This window comes from Pseudorca crassidens, chromosome 7 (genome assembly GCF_039906515.1).
Source record: "Pseudorca crassidens isolate mPseCra1 chromosome 7, mPseCra1.hap1, whole genome shotgun sequence".
Lineage (NCBI taxonomy): Eukaryota > Metazoa > Chordata > Mammalia > Artiodactyla > Delphinidae > Pseudorca > Pseudorca crassidens.
The window spans coordinates 42,050,474-42,066,293 of NC_090302.1; the positions used below are offsets into that span (position 1 = coordinate 42,050,474).

General features: G+C 37.6%; 1 protein-coding gene across 10 annotated transcripts in view; it reads right to left on the reverse strand.

The window, feature by feature from the left end:
* CEP78 (centrosomal protein 78) overlaps positions 1-15,820 on the reverse strand; it is a 49,802-nt gene that overhangs the window by 5,580 nt on the left and 28,402 nt on the right. For 4 of the 10 annotated variants that reach the window (XM_067744110.1, XM_067744109.1, XM_067744108.1 and 1 more), the window contains 4 exons: positions 14,858-15,024; positions 13,855-14,026; positions 13,485-13,532; positions 11,222-12,936 (listed from right to left, as the gene is read on the reverse strand). In XM_067744110.1, coding sequence (XP_067600211.1) covers positions 12,373-12,936; positions 13,485-13,532; positions 13,855-14,026; positions 14,858-15,024 — 951 coding nt within the window. In that variant the 3' untranslated portion in view covers positions 11,222-12,372. Of the gene's footprint in view, positions 1-2,351; positions 7,991-11,221; positions 12,937-13,484; positions 13,533-13,854; positions 14,027-14,857; positions 15,025-15,820 lie in introns of those variants that run through there. The other 6 variants (XM_067744115.1, XM_067744114.1, XM_067744112.1 and 3 more) reach the window with 4 other exon arrangements.

Genomic DNA, 15,820 nt, shown 5'->3' on the forward strand with positions numbered 1-15,820 from the left:
TTATGGGTTTCAAGTCGAGAAGAAACCCTAAATGATTATAATGTCTCTGTAAGCTGTGGAGATTTACCTCAGGTTAGTGGAAAGTTCAATCCTTGTCCCGTTTGAAAGTAAATACTCAAAAGGCACGGAAAACTGAGAGTCTTAGGCCTGACGCTTTAACCTAAAGTTAAAGGTTAACCTCCAGAGGATAAACAACAAGGTCCTACTGTATAGCACAGGGAACTATATTCAATACCCTGTGATAAACCATAATGGAAAAGAATATGAAAATGAATATATATATGTATAACTGAATCACTCTGCTGTACAGCAGAAATTAATGCAATGTAAATCAACTGTACATCAATAAAAAATTTTTAAAGAGATTTTGTGAAGGTTTGCTTTTTGTTTTCCTTTTTTTTTTTGAGAAAAACTTCCTCTACATTTCAAGGACTTCGAGGACTATCTTTCTAAGACATTAAATAACCCAACTAATCCTCACTGATCTCTCAGGAACAAAGTTAATAATTATTTGGTCTATAGGTATCCTTAACCTACGTCTAAACTGCTTGGTTTTTTGTTGTTGTATTTTGAATTCACACCGGTTTAAAACTTACAAACTGTACGAAGACAGCATGGGCCTTAGGTCAAACCCTTTCAACCCTGTAGTACACGATGTGCCGGCGAGCAGCCAGCCACCCAAACCAAGTGGTTGCCTGAAGTCACCGGGCACTTGTCCTCTTGTTTTTTAAAACTCTTTGACCAAATTATATTTTAGACTTCTCCTGTAGATGTGTCAATTTGAAAACTCAAGCTTTCAGTATAACAAAAGGGCTTTTAAAAGAGGAATCTAATGTAAGTTACCTTAAGACTATTGGGAGTTAAAGAGCTCAAAAAAGCTGGGCTTTGGAAGTAATAATGCACAAACGGAGAAGGACTTTCAGCCATAAAATAACAAAGCAAATGGGGGAAAGACTTGGGTTCTCCGTGCAGCAGTTTTGTCAGCAACAGACACAGCAAATGTTTGAAGCACTCTAGCCAGTGTTTTCAAACTGTAGGACATAATCCATTAGTGAGTGGATTGTGAAACCCACTTAGCAGGTTGCAAACACAATTCTATTTAAAGGAATGCAATAGAAAAGAACACAGAGTGAGTCACTAGAAGTACAGTAAGAACTGTCTGGTGAAATGTTCCATTCATTATGTGTGCTCACAGGTAGGTTTGGGCCAGGACAATTACCCTTCCTTTTGCATAAAATACAATTTTTACTCTGGGTTGTGGCTTTAAAAAAAAAGTTCAAATACACTATTACGTAGGAACACCTCAGGGGTCCAAAGCTCTGAGAGGAGGTTACATAGTAAAGCTCATTTTCTACAGAGATATTAGGAAAGACACATTTTGAAAAATAAGTGGACATAGGACATAGGGTATCAGAGATTATATATTTGCATTTTCCAAGTTTTCTGTGATAATGAAAATTACTTGTCATCCATAAAAATATACTTATTAAAAAAACCCAAATAACCTAGAAGTAAATGAAGTAAATTACGTAAAGGCCCCTTTCATTCCTTCTCTCCCAATCCTAGTGCCTTGGGCAGAGGAAACCATCAACATCTTGATATACATTACTACAGACGTTTTTCTAGGCACGCACAGACACACACATGCCATATATATGTAAACGGGTTCGTAACCATATAAACGTAAACAGGATTGTGTGATTCAGTATTATTGTGCAACTTGTTTTTCATATCACCGTCTTAGGAATTTTTTTTTTTTAGGAATATTTTTATGTCCACACCATACAGCTGTTTTTATCTGCTGCAGAGTATTGGATGTTAGAAGTTGGTATGTATTATTTCAACAATTTCTTCATTTATGTACAATCATGTTGTTTCAAATTTTTTATTATTTCAAAAAATGTTTCAATACACATGCTTATACCTGACTCCTAGGACTTGCGTGAAGATTTCTTCAGGTTGGATGCCTATAGTCAGAGCTGTTAAATCAGAGGCTAGACCCCTTTTAAGTATTGATATACACTGACAAATTGTCCACCTGAAAAGCTACATGGATGTATACCTTCTCCAACGACAGAGTGTTCATTATGTCCAGCACTAGTTATTACGAATCCTTTCATAGCTGCCTTTTCAAGGGATGGGAAAATGGTATTCATTTTAATTTCTGACTGCTTATGAAGTTGGAAGTTTATACATGTTTGTTTATATTTCTTCTTTATAAAAATATTTTTATATCTTTTGTTCACCTTTTGTTTGGTTTCTAGGTGCTTTTATATTAAGGATCTTTAACTTTGTTATATTTTACATAATCCCCCAGTCTTTTGTCTCCTATTTATAGTTGTGTACAGAAGTTTGTGTTTTTTTTTAAGGTAATCAAATCTATCAGTTTTTTTTTTTCTTTCATGGATATTGGGCTTTGTGTCTTGATTAGGAAGGCCTTCCTCACCCATTTATTAGAGATTTTTTCCAATATTTCCTTCTTTTTTTTATGTTTCCATGTTTAATTCATCTGGATTTCATTTCTGGAGAAATGTTTTCCAAGTAGTAAATAATCTCAACATCATTTACTGAATAGTTCAACTCTTCCCTACTTATTTATAACGCCATTTCCAAATATTAAATTCCCATATGTATATATACTGCTCTGTTCCTGGATTCTCTGTTCTGTGCCTTTAATCTATTTGATTATTCCTGTGCTTATAGTGCACTATTTCATTTACTCTGGCTCCATGGATTGCTTTGATAGCAAAAATTGTTTCGTGCGTTGTCTTGTAGATGATCTTTATAATTATATTGTTATAGTCATTTAAAAACCTTGCTATGATTATATGAAATTGCTTTGAATTTATGTTAATTTGATAGAACTTTTTTTTTTTTTTTTTTTTTTTTTTTGCGGTACGCGGGCCTCTCACTGTTGTGGCCTCTCCCGCCGCGGAGCACAGGCTCCGGACGCGCAGGCTCAGCGGCCATGGCTCACGGGCCCAGCCGCTCCGCGGCATGTGGGATCTTCCCGGACCGGGGCACGAACCCGTGTCCCCTGCATCGGCAGGCGGACTCTCAACCACTGCGCCACCAGGGAAGCCCGAACTGGCATTTTTTATGTTAGGTTTTCTCATACAGAAATGTGGCATGCCTCTCCATTTTGGGGGTTTCCTTTTATACCGTTCAGTATAGGTTTTTAAAATTCACATAGGCCTTAGATTTCTGCTGACCTTTTCTAGAGAATGCATTCTTTTCCACCATGCATTTCCTAATTGGTTACTGCCAGTGTATACAGAAGCTTTTGATATTGCGGTGTTGGTGGTGTGCCCTGCCTCTTTAACAAGCTTTCTCATTCGTTGCAACAGCATGCCAGTAGGTAACTACAAGGTTTCTTTTTGTCCAAAAAAACTTTACAATCATAGTTGTCTCACTTTCCATCGAGTTTACTTTTTAGTACTATTTTTGTCTTCTTTCTGAGTCAGCAAGATGGGATGCTAAGAAAGTTTCCTTCCACTTTTAGATTGTTGAGTATCAGAGGATGTTGAATTTATCAAATGCTTTTTTTAGCATTGAAGATGATATGGTATTCTTTAATCTGTTAATTTAGTGAGCCACGGTGATTCTGCACTTCTGTTGAGACTGGCCTATACTTTTCCTTGTTTTATTTGTGCAGTCTTGGTATTAGGATTATGCTAACCACATGGAATGAATTAGGAAGTTTTATGTCTTTTTTCTATCCTCTGCAATGGTTTACAAATAAATGTGTTCCTTAAAGGTGTGCCTAATAGTATATGCCTTTTAAAAAGAAGTTTCAGGGACTTCCCTGGTGGCACAGTGGTTAAGAATCCACCTGCCAATGCAGGGGACACGGGTTAAATTCCTAGTCCGGGAAGGTCCCACATGCCGTGGAGCAACTAAGCCTGTGAGCCACAACTACTGAGCCTGCGAGCCACAACTACTGAAGCTTGTGAGCCTAGAGCCTGTGCTCCACAACAAGAGAAGCCACCACAATGAGAAGCCCGCACACCACAACGAAGAGTAGCCCCTGCTCACCACAACTAGAGAAAGCCTGAGCGCAGCAACGAAGACCCAACACAGTGAAAAATAAATAAATAAAATAAAATTATATTAAAAAAAGTTTCATACTGCTCTTTCAATTTCTTCTAAGATGTTTGGTCTATTTACATTTTCTATCTTTTGCCAATTTTTAGAATCTCTATTTTTTTTTAAGTTAGCGCATTTCATCTAGTCTTCCAAAATTATTGGAATGAAGTTATACAACCATAACAGGAGTAAATTATAAACAGTACTCCCTTGTAATTAAAAAGTCTATTTGTAAGTATCTTTCTAAAAATTATTCCTAATGCTAGCTATTTTTCTTTGTCATATTTTCCAAAGGTTTGCCTTTTATTGGTTTTTATTTTAAAAACCTTTTAGTTTCATTGATCAAAATTTTTTTGCTATTTTATTAATTTCTGCTTTTAACATTTAAAATTCCTCATGTCTTTCTTCTAGTTCATCATTTTTTCTAGCTTCTAAAGTTAAATTGTTATTTCACCTATTTTCAGTTTTCTTACTCCCTGAAAAATAAAATCTATAAAATTTTCTCTAATTCCTGATTTGGCAGAATCCTGTAGGTTTTGAGAAGTAGTTTTTTACTAATTCTAAATAGTTTGTAATTTGTTTTGAATTCCCCTATAAATGAGTTATTTAAAATGAGTTATTTAAAAGGTAATTTAAAAATTTCCAAGTGGACAAGACTTTTGTTATGTTTTATTGTATTATGAAAGCAAACAGGTCTGCATTCTGTACTTTTTTACCCTTATATGAATCCCTTCTGTAAACAGTTCATAAGTTTTCCAAGAAAACATTTTGTATTCCTGATGGATAGAAAATATAAAGAATGTTTTGAATTCATGATGGATACAAAATATTTATGTATCTTCCCTCTCCTAACTTACTGATGGGAGGGGGGTGGGCCTGAGATTTTTGTTTTACAATTATTATACAGTAAAAATGATGCTTTTCTTGGGGGGGGGTACAGTTCCCTTAACTTAAGTATGGATTCATGTTACCACCAATACAACCAGAACAAGGAACAGCTCATCACTGAAACTCCCTTGCACAGCCTCTTTGTAACCAAACCTTCCCACCCCAACCCCTGACAGCCACTCATCTAGTCTCTTATCACCACCGTTTTGCCTTTTCAAGAGTATTATATAAATAGGACTTCCCTGGTGGTCCAGTGGTTAAGAATCTGCCTCCCAGTGCAGGGGACGCGGTTTCAATCCCTGGTCGGGGAACTAAGATCTCACATGCCGTGGGGCAACTAAGCCCATGCACCACAACTAAACTAGAGAGTCCGTGTGCCGCAAACTACAGAGCCCACGCGCTCTGAAGCCCACGTGCCCTGGTGAAGATCCCGCATCTTGCTACTAAGCCCCGATGCAGCCAAAAAAAAAAAGAATATTACATAAATGGAATCATAAAGTATGTACCTTTTGAGATTACATCAAGATGTAACCTTTTGGCTTCTTTCACTTAGCATATGACTTTGAGATTCATCCAAGTTGACATATGTATTAATAATTTATTCTTTTTTATTGCTGAGTAGTATTCCATTGTGTGGACACACCATCATTTGTTTATCCATCCACCTTTAGGAAGACTTTTTGATGATTATGAATAGAGCTGCTATAAACACCACATACATGTTTTTACATGAACGTAAGTTTTCACGTAACTTGTGAAACTGCTGGTGTATTTATGTTTAAAGACACTGCCAATCTGTTTTGAGGGACTACATCATTTTGTGTTTCCACCAGAATTTCAGTTACTTTGCATCCTCACCAGCCCTTGGTTCTGTCAGTATTTTCTTATTTAGTGAGTAGCAGTAGATCCACTGATTTGGAAGAGGGATGTGTTAAAGTCTCTCTCATAATTGGTTTGCTCACTTTTCCTTGTATTTCTGTTTTTGCTCTATACATTTTGAAACTGAGTTTTTAGATTGCAGATCCGATTTCAAATAATCTTTCTGCAAAACTATACTTTTTATCAGCCGAAATGCTTTTATTTTCTCCCACTTAATGGTTTTCATCTTGAGTCCTATTTATTGTTTATTCTGAGGTTAACATAGTCACATACACTTTTGTTAGCATCTGCCTGGTATGCTCGTTTACTTCTTTATAATCCATGAAAGTCTTTTAGATTTTTTTTTTTGCAAATAGCACATAGTTGGATTGTTTTTTTTACTCAAGCTTAAGGAATTCCAGAATTTAATTTACATTTATTGTGAGAAAAGCATTTGGTCTTGCTACCGTCTGTATGTGTGTGTGTGTGTTCCTATTTATCTTGTTTCTTTCTTCTTTCCTGCCTTTTCTTGGACTTTTAAATTCCATCCCCCCTTTCCTGGTGGTTTGGGGGCTATTAAAGTTGTTGACGTATATTTGCTTCTCTCTCTCCTTGTCTTGGCACACAGTAAGTCTGCATTTCCCTGCTCAGTTGAATTCAGCCGTGGCCATGTGATTTTCTTTGGCCAATGAAATGTGAGAAGTGACATGCGTTCATCTAGGCAGAAGCTTTAAGTCAGGGTATGTTGCATCACAATCTATTTTTGCTTGGGTATTGTAACAAGCAATGTTCCAAATAGTGATGCTTTGTCAGCTGGCTCCCAGGTTGAGGGGGACATGGAGTAGGGCTTCTAGCCAATCTGCCAAACGCATACAGAATGAGCACAAATAAACCAATGTTGCTTTAAGTCACTAAGATTTCAGGCTTGAGGCTGAAGTATCGTCACATAACCTATCCTTACTGATATGCCTTTCACTTCAAATATACTTAAATATATTTTTCTATCAACACCTAGAGGTAAACACTATATTCTTGCCTTGAATAAGACAAGATCCTGAACACTGTTCCACTTTCTATATCCTGCCTCCATTCATGTTAAAGCCTAGAATTTTAGCTCACTTCATTTTTATATATGCATAATATTTACTTAGATTTTTCCTTATTATAGGCATCCATGGTGATTATAAAGGGGAAACACAGATCACATGGCATCATCAGTTCCTTTGATTTAAAATCTTCCATGGATTCATTGCTCATACTGATATCTGCACTATCTTATACAACAAATATTTGTGCACTTACTGTATGCCAACTCCCGTGTTCTTCTAGGAGTCTTTCTTTTTCATAACTTTTATCTTTCATCCCTTTGCAATGCATATTAAGGGGATCTCTCAATCAGATCTTCCATTTCATGAATTCAAGCTTCAACTGAATCTATTCTGCTATCTAGTCCGTCTTCTGAATGTTCTGTTTTCACAATCGTATTTTTAATTTCCAACGACTAAATATCTTTTTCCTAGCATCCTATTCTTTATGGATGCAACATCCCCATGACTCTCTGAAGATCCTAATTGTACTAATTTTTAAACTTCTTCTGTTTCTTCTAGTAACTACTTTCTTGAACAGGTTACTTTGTTTTAATTTGGTGTCTCCTTTTATGTTAGTGGTTTTCTTCAAATTTGATGATTCTTGGCATATTTATAGATGAGGGCCTAAGACTAAGGTTTGAAGTGCTTTTCCTCAGCCAAATGAGAATTCTGGGTCACTTTCAATGAATACAAATTCTGATTATGGGCACTCTGGTGATTATAAAGGGAGCGGCAGGTCACCATAACCAGAAGTGTGGCAGCTTATCTTCAGTTCCTGCTTGGAGTCATTTTGGATAATGCCCTTGTTCTCCAATCCCAGTATTTCCTGTGTCAGGACCCCCACTTCAGAGAGCTGCTTTCTTAGCCTGAGCCTGGTGGCAAACTCCATAATTAGGTACTCCACAAAGAGGTGATTGGAATGGCTTAGCTGTTCCACTCTTCAATTAACTCATCTTTCAATAATCTGCTCTTTATCTTCTAGGAAGTCCACATTGTCCATTTTCTGGTTTTCCAACTCTGCTATTAATTTATTTTTGTTTTAATATTTCTCCAGTCATTTCAATGGGACTCTGGAAGAGTAAAAGAATGTGTTCAGTGATCCATGTTAAACCATAAGTTCTCGTATGTAGTTTATAATCAGGATCTTCTAAAAAATTAACCATCTTGCTGATCTTCTGAAAATCAAGTGTTACTATTTTGAGATTAGGGATTATTTTGTAAATATCCATTTGAAATTAGACTGATTCCTGGCCATAGTATTGGGTATGCATACAACAGTAATTTTTGACCAAAAGTAATTATGGCATATTTAGGGCAAGATGACAAGCTCTTTGCTACTGTATCACATCTGACACTGTTTAAAAAAAAAAACAGAATTCCTGTTTGCATAGATTGCGTATGCTCTGGTAAACACTCAGCAAAGGTACACAGTAATTTCTCAGTAAAAGTACATGCTCATAAACTCTAACCCAAATGAAAATATTTAATTTCAATTAAGTGACATTGCTTTAGGTTGAGTATTGAAAGTTTAACAAAGCACTGAAATTGTACATATTAAGCAGCAAAGTATCCATATTTATAATTTTTAATGGAATCACTTCAAATGATCAATAAAACATGTAAATATGAATTTTAAAACTATAATTATGTATGTGTATATATGTCTCTGAAAAATCTGTGTCAAAGAAAACTGAGGCTATCAGTATAAACTCATTTAACTTCTATCTCTTCTTACCTCTATTTCCTCCCAAACTTACCAGTATCCATCCAACTCGAAGGATATAAGTGCTTTTTATATACTGTGCAAGGTTTTTTTCTTATCCATATTTCCATGTTTCCCCAATTCTCTAAGTTACTTATCTACATCTTCAGGATCTTCTTTATCGGTTCCTTCATTTCAACATATAAAATATAAGTCCTTTTCATTCTAAAAAATTCTTTTTTGCTAATTATTTTCTCTTTTCATCCAAACTCCTTCAGAGTAGCCTATTCCCACTGTCTTCACTAGCCCTGCCTGGCCGCCCTACACCCTCAATTTATTGCAATCTGGCTTTCTTGTCCACCACTTCACTGAACTGCTCTAAGGTCACTGGGGACCTAACTGCCCAAATCCAATGGACACTTACAGTCTCTGAAGTATGACACTGTCATCTACTTCCTCCTTCTTGAAACTCTATCACCTCTCTCCTTCCCAGAATTCTTTCTCTGCTTATTACCTAAACTTTGACAGTACCCACAATTCTCTGAAATCTCATCCATGTTCATGATTTTAATGACTGCTTATATGTGCTGATGACATTCAAATTTTTATCTTTCCATGTCTTCACATGCATATCCAGTTATCTACCAGTTTATCTCCTGAATTCTACAGGTGCTTTAAAATTCAACATGTCCAGAAGTAAAGTCTTTTCCCCAATTCAGTTCTTTATTCCCTATTTCCAAACTCAATGATACCACCACCCAACCTTAGTCACACAGATGGGGGTCCAGCCTCCGCCTCCTACTTCTTCCTTACTTCCCAAGACCAAGTCTTGCTTGTAATTTTCTAAATACAATTAGAACTTATTTCCTCCCTTCATCTATACCTTATTTCAGACCCCTTTCTTCTTGCTATTACCTGGTCTAGAAGTTACCAAATTGCTGTTTGGTGGAACCAGTTGTTAGACACTTCTATTAAAAAAGGACTCTACAATCAAATATATTTGAGGATGCCTGTGTACCATGCGCCTGCTGTGACGATCCAGAATGAACACTAGCCTACAGCAGCCCCGAGAAGCTGTACAGTAAAGAAACCTGATTAACTTTACTTAAGCCAGGTTCTCCCTTCTGCCGGCCTATAAACCTTTCAGTAGGGACAGGAGAGGAGGTGGCAGCGTGAAAGTCCCACTTGAAAACAGAAAACACTGCTCCTCAGAAGAGTGGGGCATAATTATCTCCAGGCTTCTTCAAATTCCTCATCCATACTGACGTCAGTAGTCTAAAATGCCACCTGAACTTGTCCTTTCCATTCTTAGCTACTTTCTGAGGAAACCAGCTCCACGCACATGGGTGGTTAAGACCCGCTCTCCTCCTTGCTGCCTCCTTTAGGGGTACTTGCCACTGCCTGGGGACACTGCACTGATCCTCCAGAGCCTGTGCCTGTGGCTCCGTAACACACCCCTCACACACTCACGGCTCTGGACTTCCGCTGTCCTCTCTGCCTTGAGTGTCCTTGCCCTTCACCGGCTGACTCACCAGTTTTTCACGAGTCCTTTAAGACTTAGCTTAGGGACTGCCTCTTTCGATGACTTTTCTTTGCCTCACAGCTCCCCCTCTTCTTCCACAAACACTGACCAAACGTCCTGAATATGCCCATCATAGCATGTCACGTGCAGGATGAGACATCTGCTGTGCGTCTTCCCCTCTCACTCCACTGCTAAAGTGCATCTTGCTCATTGTTTCACTCCTCTAACACTCAATACATGACTAATGAACTAAACTGTAGTAGCCCTCTTAGTAACAATCAGGCAGGACCTTCTAGAAGAAATCTGACACTCCAGCTTTTCTCTGATCTCACCTTTCAGTCTGGCTGAACTAAAGACTTATCTGTGCATGTTTACCAGGGAGACATAATTTAATCCAGAGATGTGTCATCACATATTCTTACATACTCTGCCGTTTAAAAATTCTGCTCACGATGGGGGAAGGAGACAGGTGTGCTTTCTGACAGCCCCACTGTTTTGCACTTCTAGTGCTCACTGGCTTCTCTCTCGGTGCCTTCCTTAAACCCTTCCTCTCTTAACAAGGAAACAGGGTAACAAAGTAATTAAGAGCCTGGGTTCTGCCTATCTGTGAAACAGAAACAGAACCAGGGACATAGAGAATAGACTGGTGGTTGCCAAGGGGGAGGGGGTGGGAGAGGGTTGGATTGGGAGTTTGGGATTAGCACATGCAAACTGGTGTATATACAGGATGGATAAACAAAAAGGTCCTACATGGGACTTCCCTGGTGGTGCGGTGGTTAAGAATACGCCTGCCAATACAGGGGACACAGGTTCGAGCCCTGGCCCAGGAAGACCCCACATGCCACAGAGCAACTAAGCCCGTGTGCCACAACTACAGAGACTGTGCTCTAGAGCCCGTGAGTCACTACTGAAGCCCGCGTGCCACAACTACTGAAGTCCATGCACCTAGAGCCCGTGCTCCACAACAATAGAAGCCACGGCAATGAGAAGCCTGTGCACTGCAACGAAGAGTAGCCCCCGCTCACTGCAACTAGAGAAAGCCCACACGCAACAACGAAGACCCAATGCAGCCAAAAATGAAAAATAAATAAATACATTTATTAAAAAAAAGTGGATGTATTTAAAAAAAACCAAAAAGGCCCTACTGTATAGCACAGGGAACTATATTTAATATCCTGTGATAAACCGTAATGGAAAAGAATATGAAAAAGAATGTATATAAATGTATAACTGAGTCACTTTCCTGTACAGCAGTAATTAACACAACACTGTAATTCAACTATACGTCAATAAAAAATAAAATTTTAAAAAATTGTCATAAAAATAATCACATAAGGGGGACTTCCCTGGTGGTCCAGTGGTTAAGACTTCGCCTTCCAACGCAGGGGGTGAGGGTTCGATCCCTGGTCGGGGAGCTAAGATCCCACATGCCGTGTGGCCAAAAAACCAAAACATAAAACAGAAGCAATACTGTAACAAATTCAATAAAGACTTTAGAAATGGTCAACATCAAAAAAAATCTTTAAAAAAAATCACATAAATCAGAAACAAATGAAACATAATAAAGCAGAAACAAATGAAACATAATAAAGCCCATACATTAAAAAAAAAAGAGCATGGGTTCTGGTCACATCCCAGCTTCCCACTTACAGCTGTGTAATTCTGGGCAACTCACATAATGTCTCCTCAGACTCCTCATCTGTAAATGGGGATGGTAACAGTTCCCTACCTCAGAGCGTTGCTGTAATCCATAAACCCAGTTAAGTGCCTTGGTAAATTGTTTGATGCTCTCTGGTTATTGTGAATTAAAATATGTCAATGGCTTCTGGCCATACGATTTATAATAGCTTGACAGTTAACCAAATGGTAAAACTATTCCATTTATTATTCCCATCTCTTTTTACCCCTTACCCTGCTTTGTTGTTTATGTTTTCTCCCATCAGAGTGTTAGTTCCAGGAGAGTAAAGGCTTTTTTTTGTTCACTGCTGAAAGCAATAGCACCCAGAAAATTACTGTACATATGAAGCCCTCAGTAAACACTAGCTGAAGAATGGTGCAAACTGTCACAAGGAAAAATACACCCAAACTTTCATTATAATAAAAAAGTAGAGATAAATCTTTCTCTAATGGCTTCCAGTCAAGTATTTTAAAATACCATATGCTATACTAAAAACATAAGTAATTTATTAAAATTTGAAGGCAAAAACATAATTTTAAAAGATTTAGACCTATGTTAGGCGTGATAGAGTATGGATGCTTTCTGGAAATTGACAATCAGATCCAAGAGTATCACTTTCAGAATGTTCTAGTAGACTGCATTTACTTTTAGTTGTCTTTGATGAAACAGTCACTATTCTACTCTCTTTCTTAACAGAAATGTGTTTTTTCGAAGACTCACTTTTAATTGCTTTATTAACCAAAGAATTATTTTGCCCAATTTCTTTGTTTTTCTGCTTTACAGGTGAGTTGGAGGAGGAATGCAGGTCCTTCCCAGGTTGTTTCTTAGCAGAGTATTTTTTGGTATATTCACCTGCTTTGGTCATTTTCTCTGAAGAAGACCTGCTATTTCTAGATAACTCCTCTTCTTTTCTTTGACTTCCAGTTCCAGAAATGACATCTGCTGAAGGAGGACATGTTCTAGCAATGAAATCTTCAAAAGACTCCTGCCGCTGCTCTGTGACTGGGAACCCCAGGTTATCTTTGGAAGTTTCTAAGGCCTCCTGAGTAGAGACTGGGACCTGGAAGGAGTCGAGAGACAAAGGAATCCTAGTATCACCTGTAATTTTCTGAAACTGGAAGGAAAAACAAAAGACAAGACAAAAATTCAGTGATGAACAAAGCCAACCATTAAAAAGAAGAGTTCAAAACTTCAATGTTACTGTGCGATATTATTATTAAGACAGTCAAATGATTATTCAGAAGATTTCAGAGCCAGTTTCTTTCTAATTGTATCTTGCCAAGTGATTCTCAACTTAACCTAGCTATAGCCAAGGCTATGTCCGCTATATTTTCAGACTTTGGTGACTGGGGTAGTTATTACCCATTTCCTTTCCCTCACTAAAAATAAACCCTACTCTGTAAGTAAATTAATTTCTTTTCTATCCTCCAGGCACATGTAAACAGTATATAGTTTGTGACCAGACTGTGTTCTCAAGCTTTCAGTTCCCAAGACCAGTCTGAGATTGGCTGAGGTGGGAGAAGGGGGCTCCAAGTGAGGCTGGAGGAAGAGGTGACAGGTTTCCCCTCCCATTCCCATGACCAGGGGAGTCACTATAATATGTTACCTATTAGGTATGTCTGGATTACTTATTTTAAAAATTATCTATATCAGTACGTGTACCTTCATTAGTGTTCCTTCATTGTAAGCTGACTGCATACAAATAGAAACCTAGATAAAATATGAATAGAATAGACATTTATACAATTTAAAATTTGGAATATGTTCTCTAATGTTTTCTTTCTTCATTAAAAATAGTTTGCTTTAACTCATAAATTTTCTAAAGAACTTCCAGTCTCCTTATTTACAACAATACAGTGTCATGAAATGGGCACATATTTACTAATCTCAGATTTGGAAAGGACTCCAGAGTCTTCTAGTTCCCGAGCATGTGAACTATTAGAGACTGATCATTATTGTTTTCTCCCTGACCTGGTTATTTCCTTTTTGCTTGTCACTCTTAGAATCATTAAGTGCTATTCTGTCCACTTACTTGGATATTTTGCATTTGTCCTGGGGCACCCTGTTTTGATTCTGATTTTTCTTCTTCAAGTGCCTTCTTTTCTTCTTTAGGTGGACTACTAACAGTAGAATTCATCTGGGGACGACCTAGTAAATGAAAATCTGACTGATCTATACCAGCCATTGTGGCCAGCTGCCCAAGCCTGGACCAGAGGAGGAAAGGAGAAAAGACAAAGGTTATTATAATCACGTAAGAGCAGTTTAGATTTCCCCGGACCTACAATCATGAAATACTTCTAAAATCTTAAAAGTCAACATCCTACCCCTGACTACAAACCTCTCTCTCCCCCAAATTCTCAGCCCTTTCCAGATTCATCCTCTAGGACATCCCATCTCCTTACCTATTACCGCTCCATTTTAAACACTGTCTCACTAGCAGCTTCAACATCTACCACGCACCTCGTCCACTGCCTGTCACATCTCCATTCCCACACCTCTTTACCACCTTTCCTCCAGTTGTGTTTGTTCCTTCCTTCCCAACACCAATTCATTCACTGACAAAACACCACTCCATCAACTATCAATCTCCACTTCCCTCTTTCAGCAAAATTGCTCCCAGTTGAGAACCACTAACCTATATCTTCTCTGCAGATTAATACTAATTTTTAGTCTAAGACAAAAATAACTTTAATTTAAACTTATCAAACAAGCAAATAAGTAAAAGATAGGAAAATTCTTATGCATTCCCAAATATTTTCAATGAAAATTGCCTTCAATTTAGTCTTTACAAAAAACTATACCTACTAATTACTCTGTCTACAGGTACTCTTCTATAATGGGCTCCCCACTCTACCAAAGCAGGCTCCCCTATCTGCAGTTCTTAAAAAATTTAATTCCTCATTTTAAAAAGTCAACTATATTACCTATAATTACACAAAATATGCCCATGGAAGTGACGAAAACTGCTCCAGTTCCTCAGCAAACTACCATTAGAGTCACAAAGAGAAGAATGCCATGAAGAGAAATGAACTAACCCGGCATCTTTAAGGAGATCCAAGAAAGCGTGGAACTTCTGAAAAGAATTCTCAATGCTGCCCAAAACACCTTCATCATCCAGGATCATGCTTGTCAATGAATGGGCATGAAGGGCTTCAGACAAAGAGAAATTTATATTTCTTAACTGGGCGTTTTCATGTTCCAGCTATAAAAGAAAACTGAAAATGTCTGACATGATTTTTTCTCATTGTCATCAAAAGTAGCCTTGTCTAGTTTCAAGGAACAAAACTAAAACACTCAAAATGTAATTAATTTGTAACTAACCTAACTCTCCACCAGTAAAGACAGAGACCGCATCACATAATAACCAAAACCCAAAGGCACCCAACAAATTTCCTATATAACACGTAGGTGGTACATAAATAAACCAAAGTTACCGTTTTATTAATGATCTTTCACGAAAGATCACATTTCTAACTGGTTAAAATCATACTGAAGACTCATTCCACATTAGAAAATTACCTGCTTTAAGTTTCCCTTAAATTAGAAAATGAAATATAGAATCTGATTTGGACAAAACATATTACAACTCTGCTGAATGTTAAGAATTAACTTTAGTGAGCAAAATATCTAATGCTTACGTTTAAAAGTCCTAAATCATACCCAACCCAATTTATTAAATGTAGGATCACCAATATTTTCTTTGGCTTCTTGAAAATATTCACCCTCGTGCACTCTTCCCCTTCCGCTCATCATCTATGCACTTAAAACCCCCTGTAAGCTCAACTCTAGTATTTCTCAGAAAGGCCATTATGTTCATGATGCCCCTTTTGCCTTATATAAGCAGGTGCTCAACATTTATTGAATGAGTGTCTGCCAATCCAATGGATGCACTTTCAAAAATTCCTCCGTACACTCACCCTGTGATAAATTATATTTATATAGAACTTTTTAGATTATGCCCTGCTTTCATGTACATTACCTAATGTAATTATCATAGT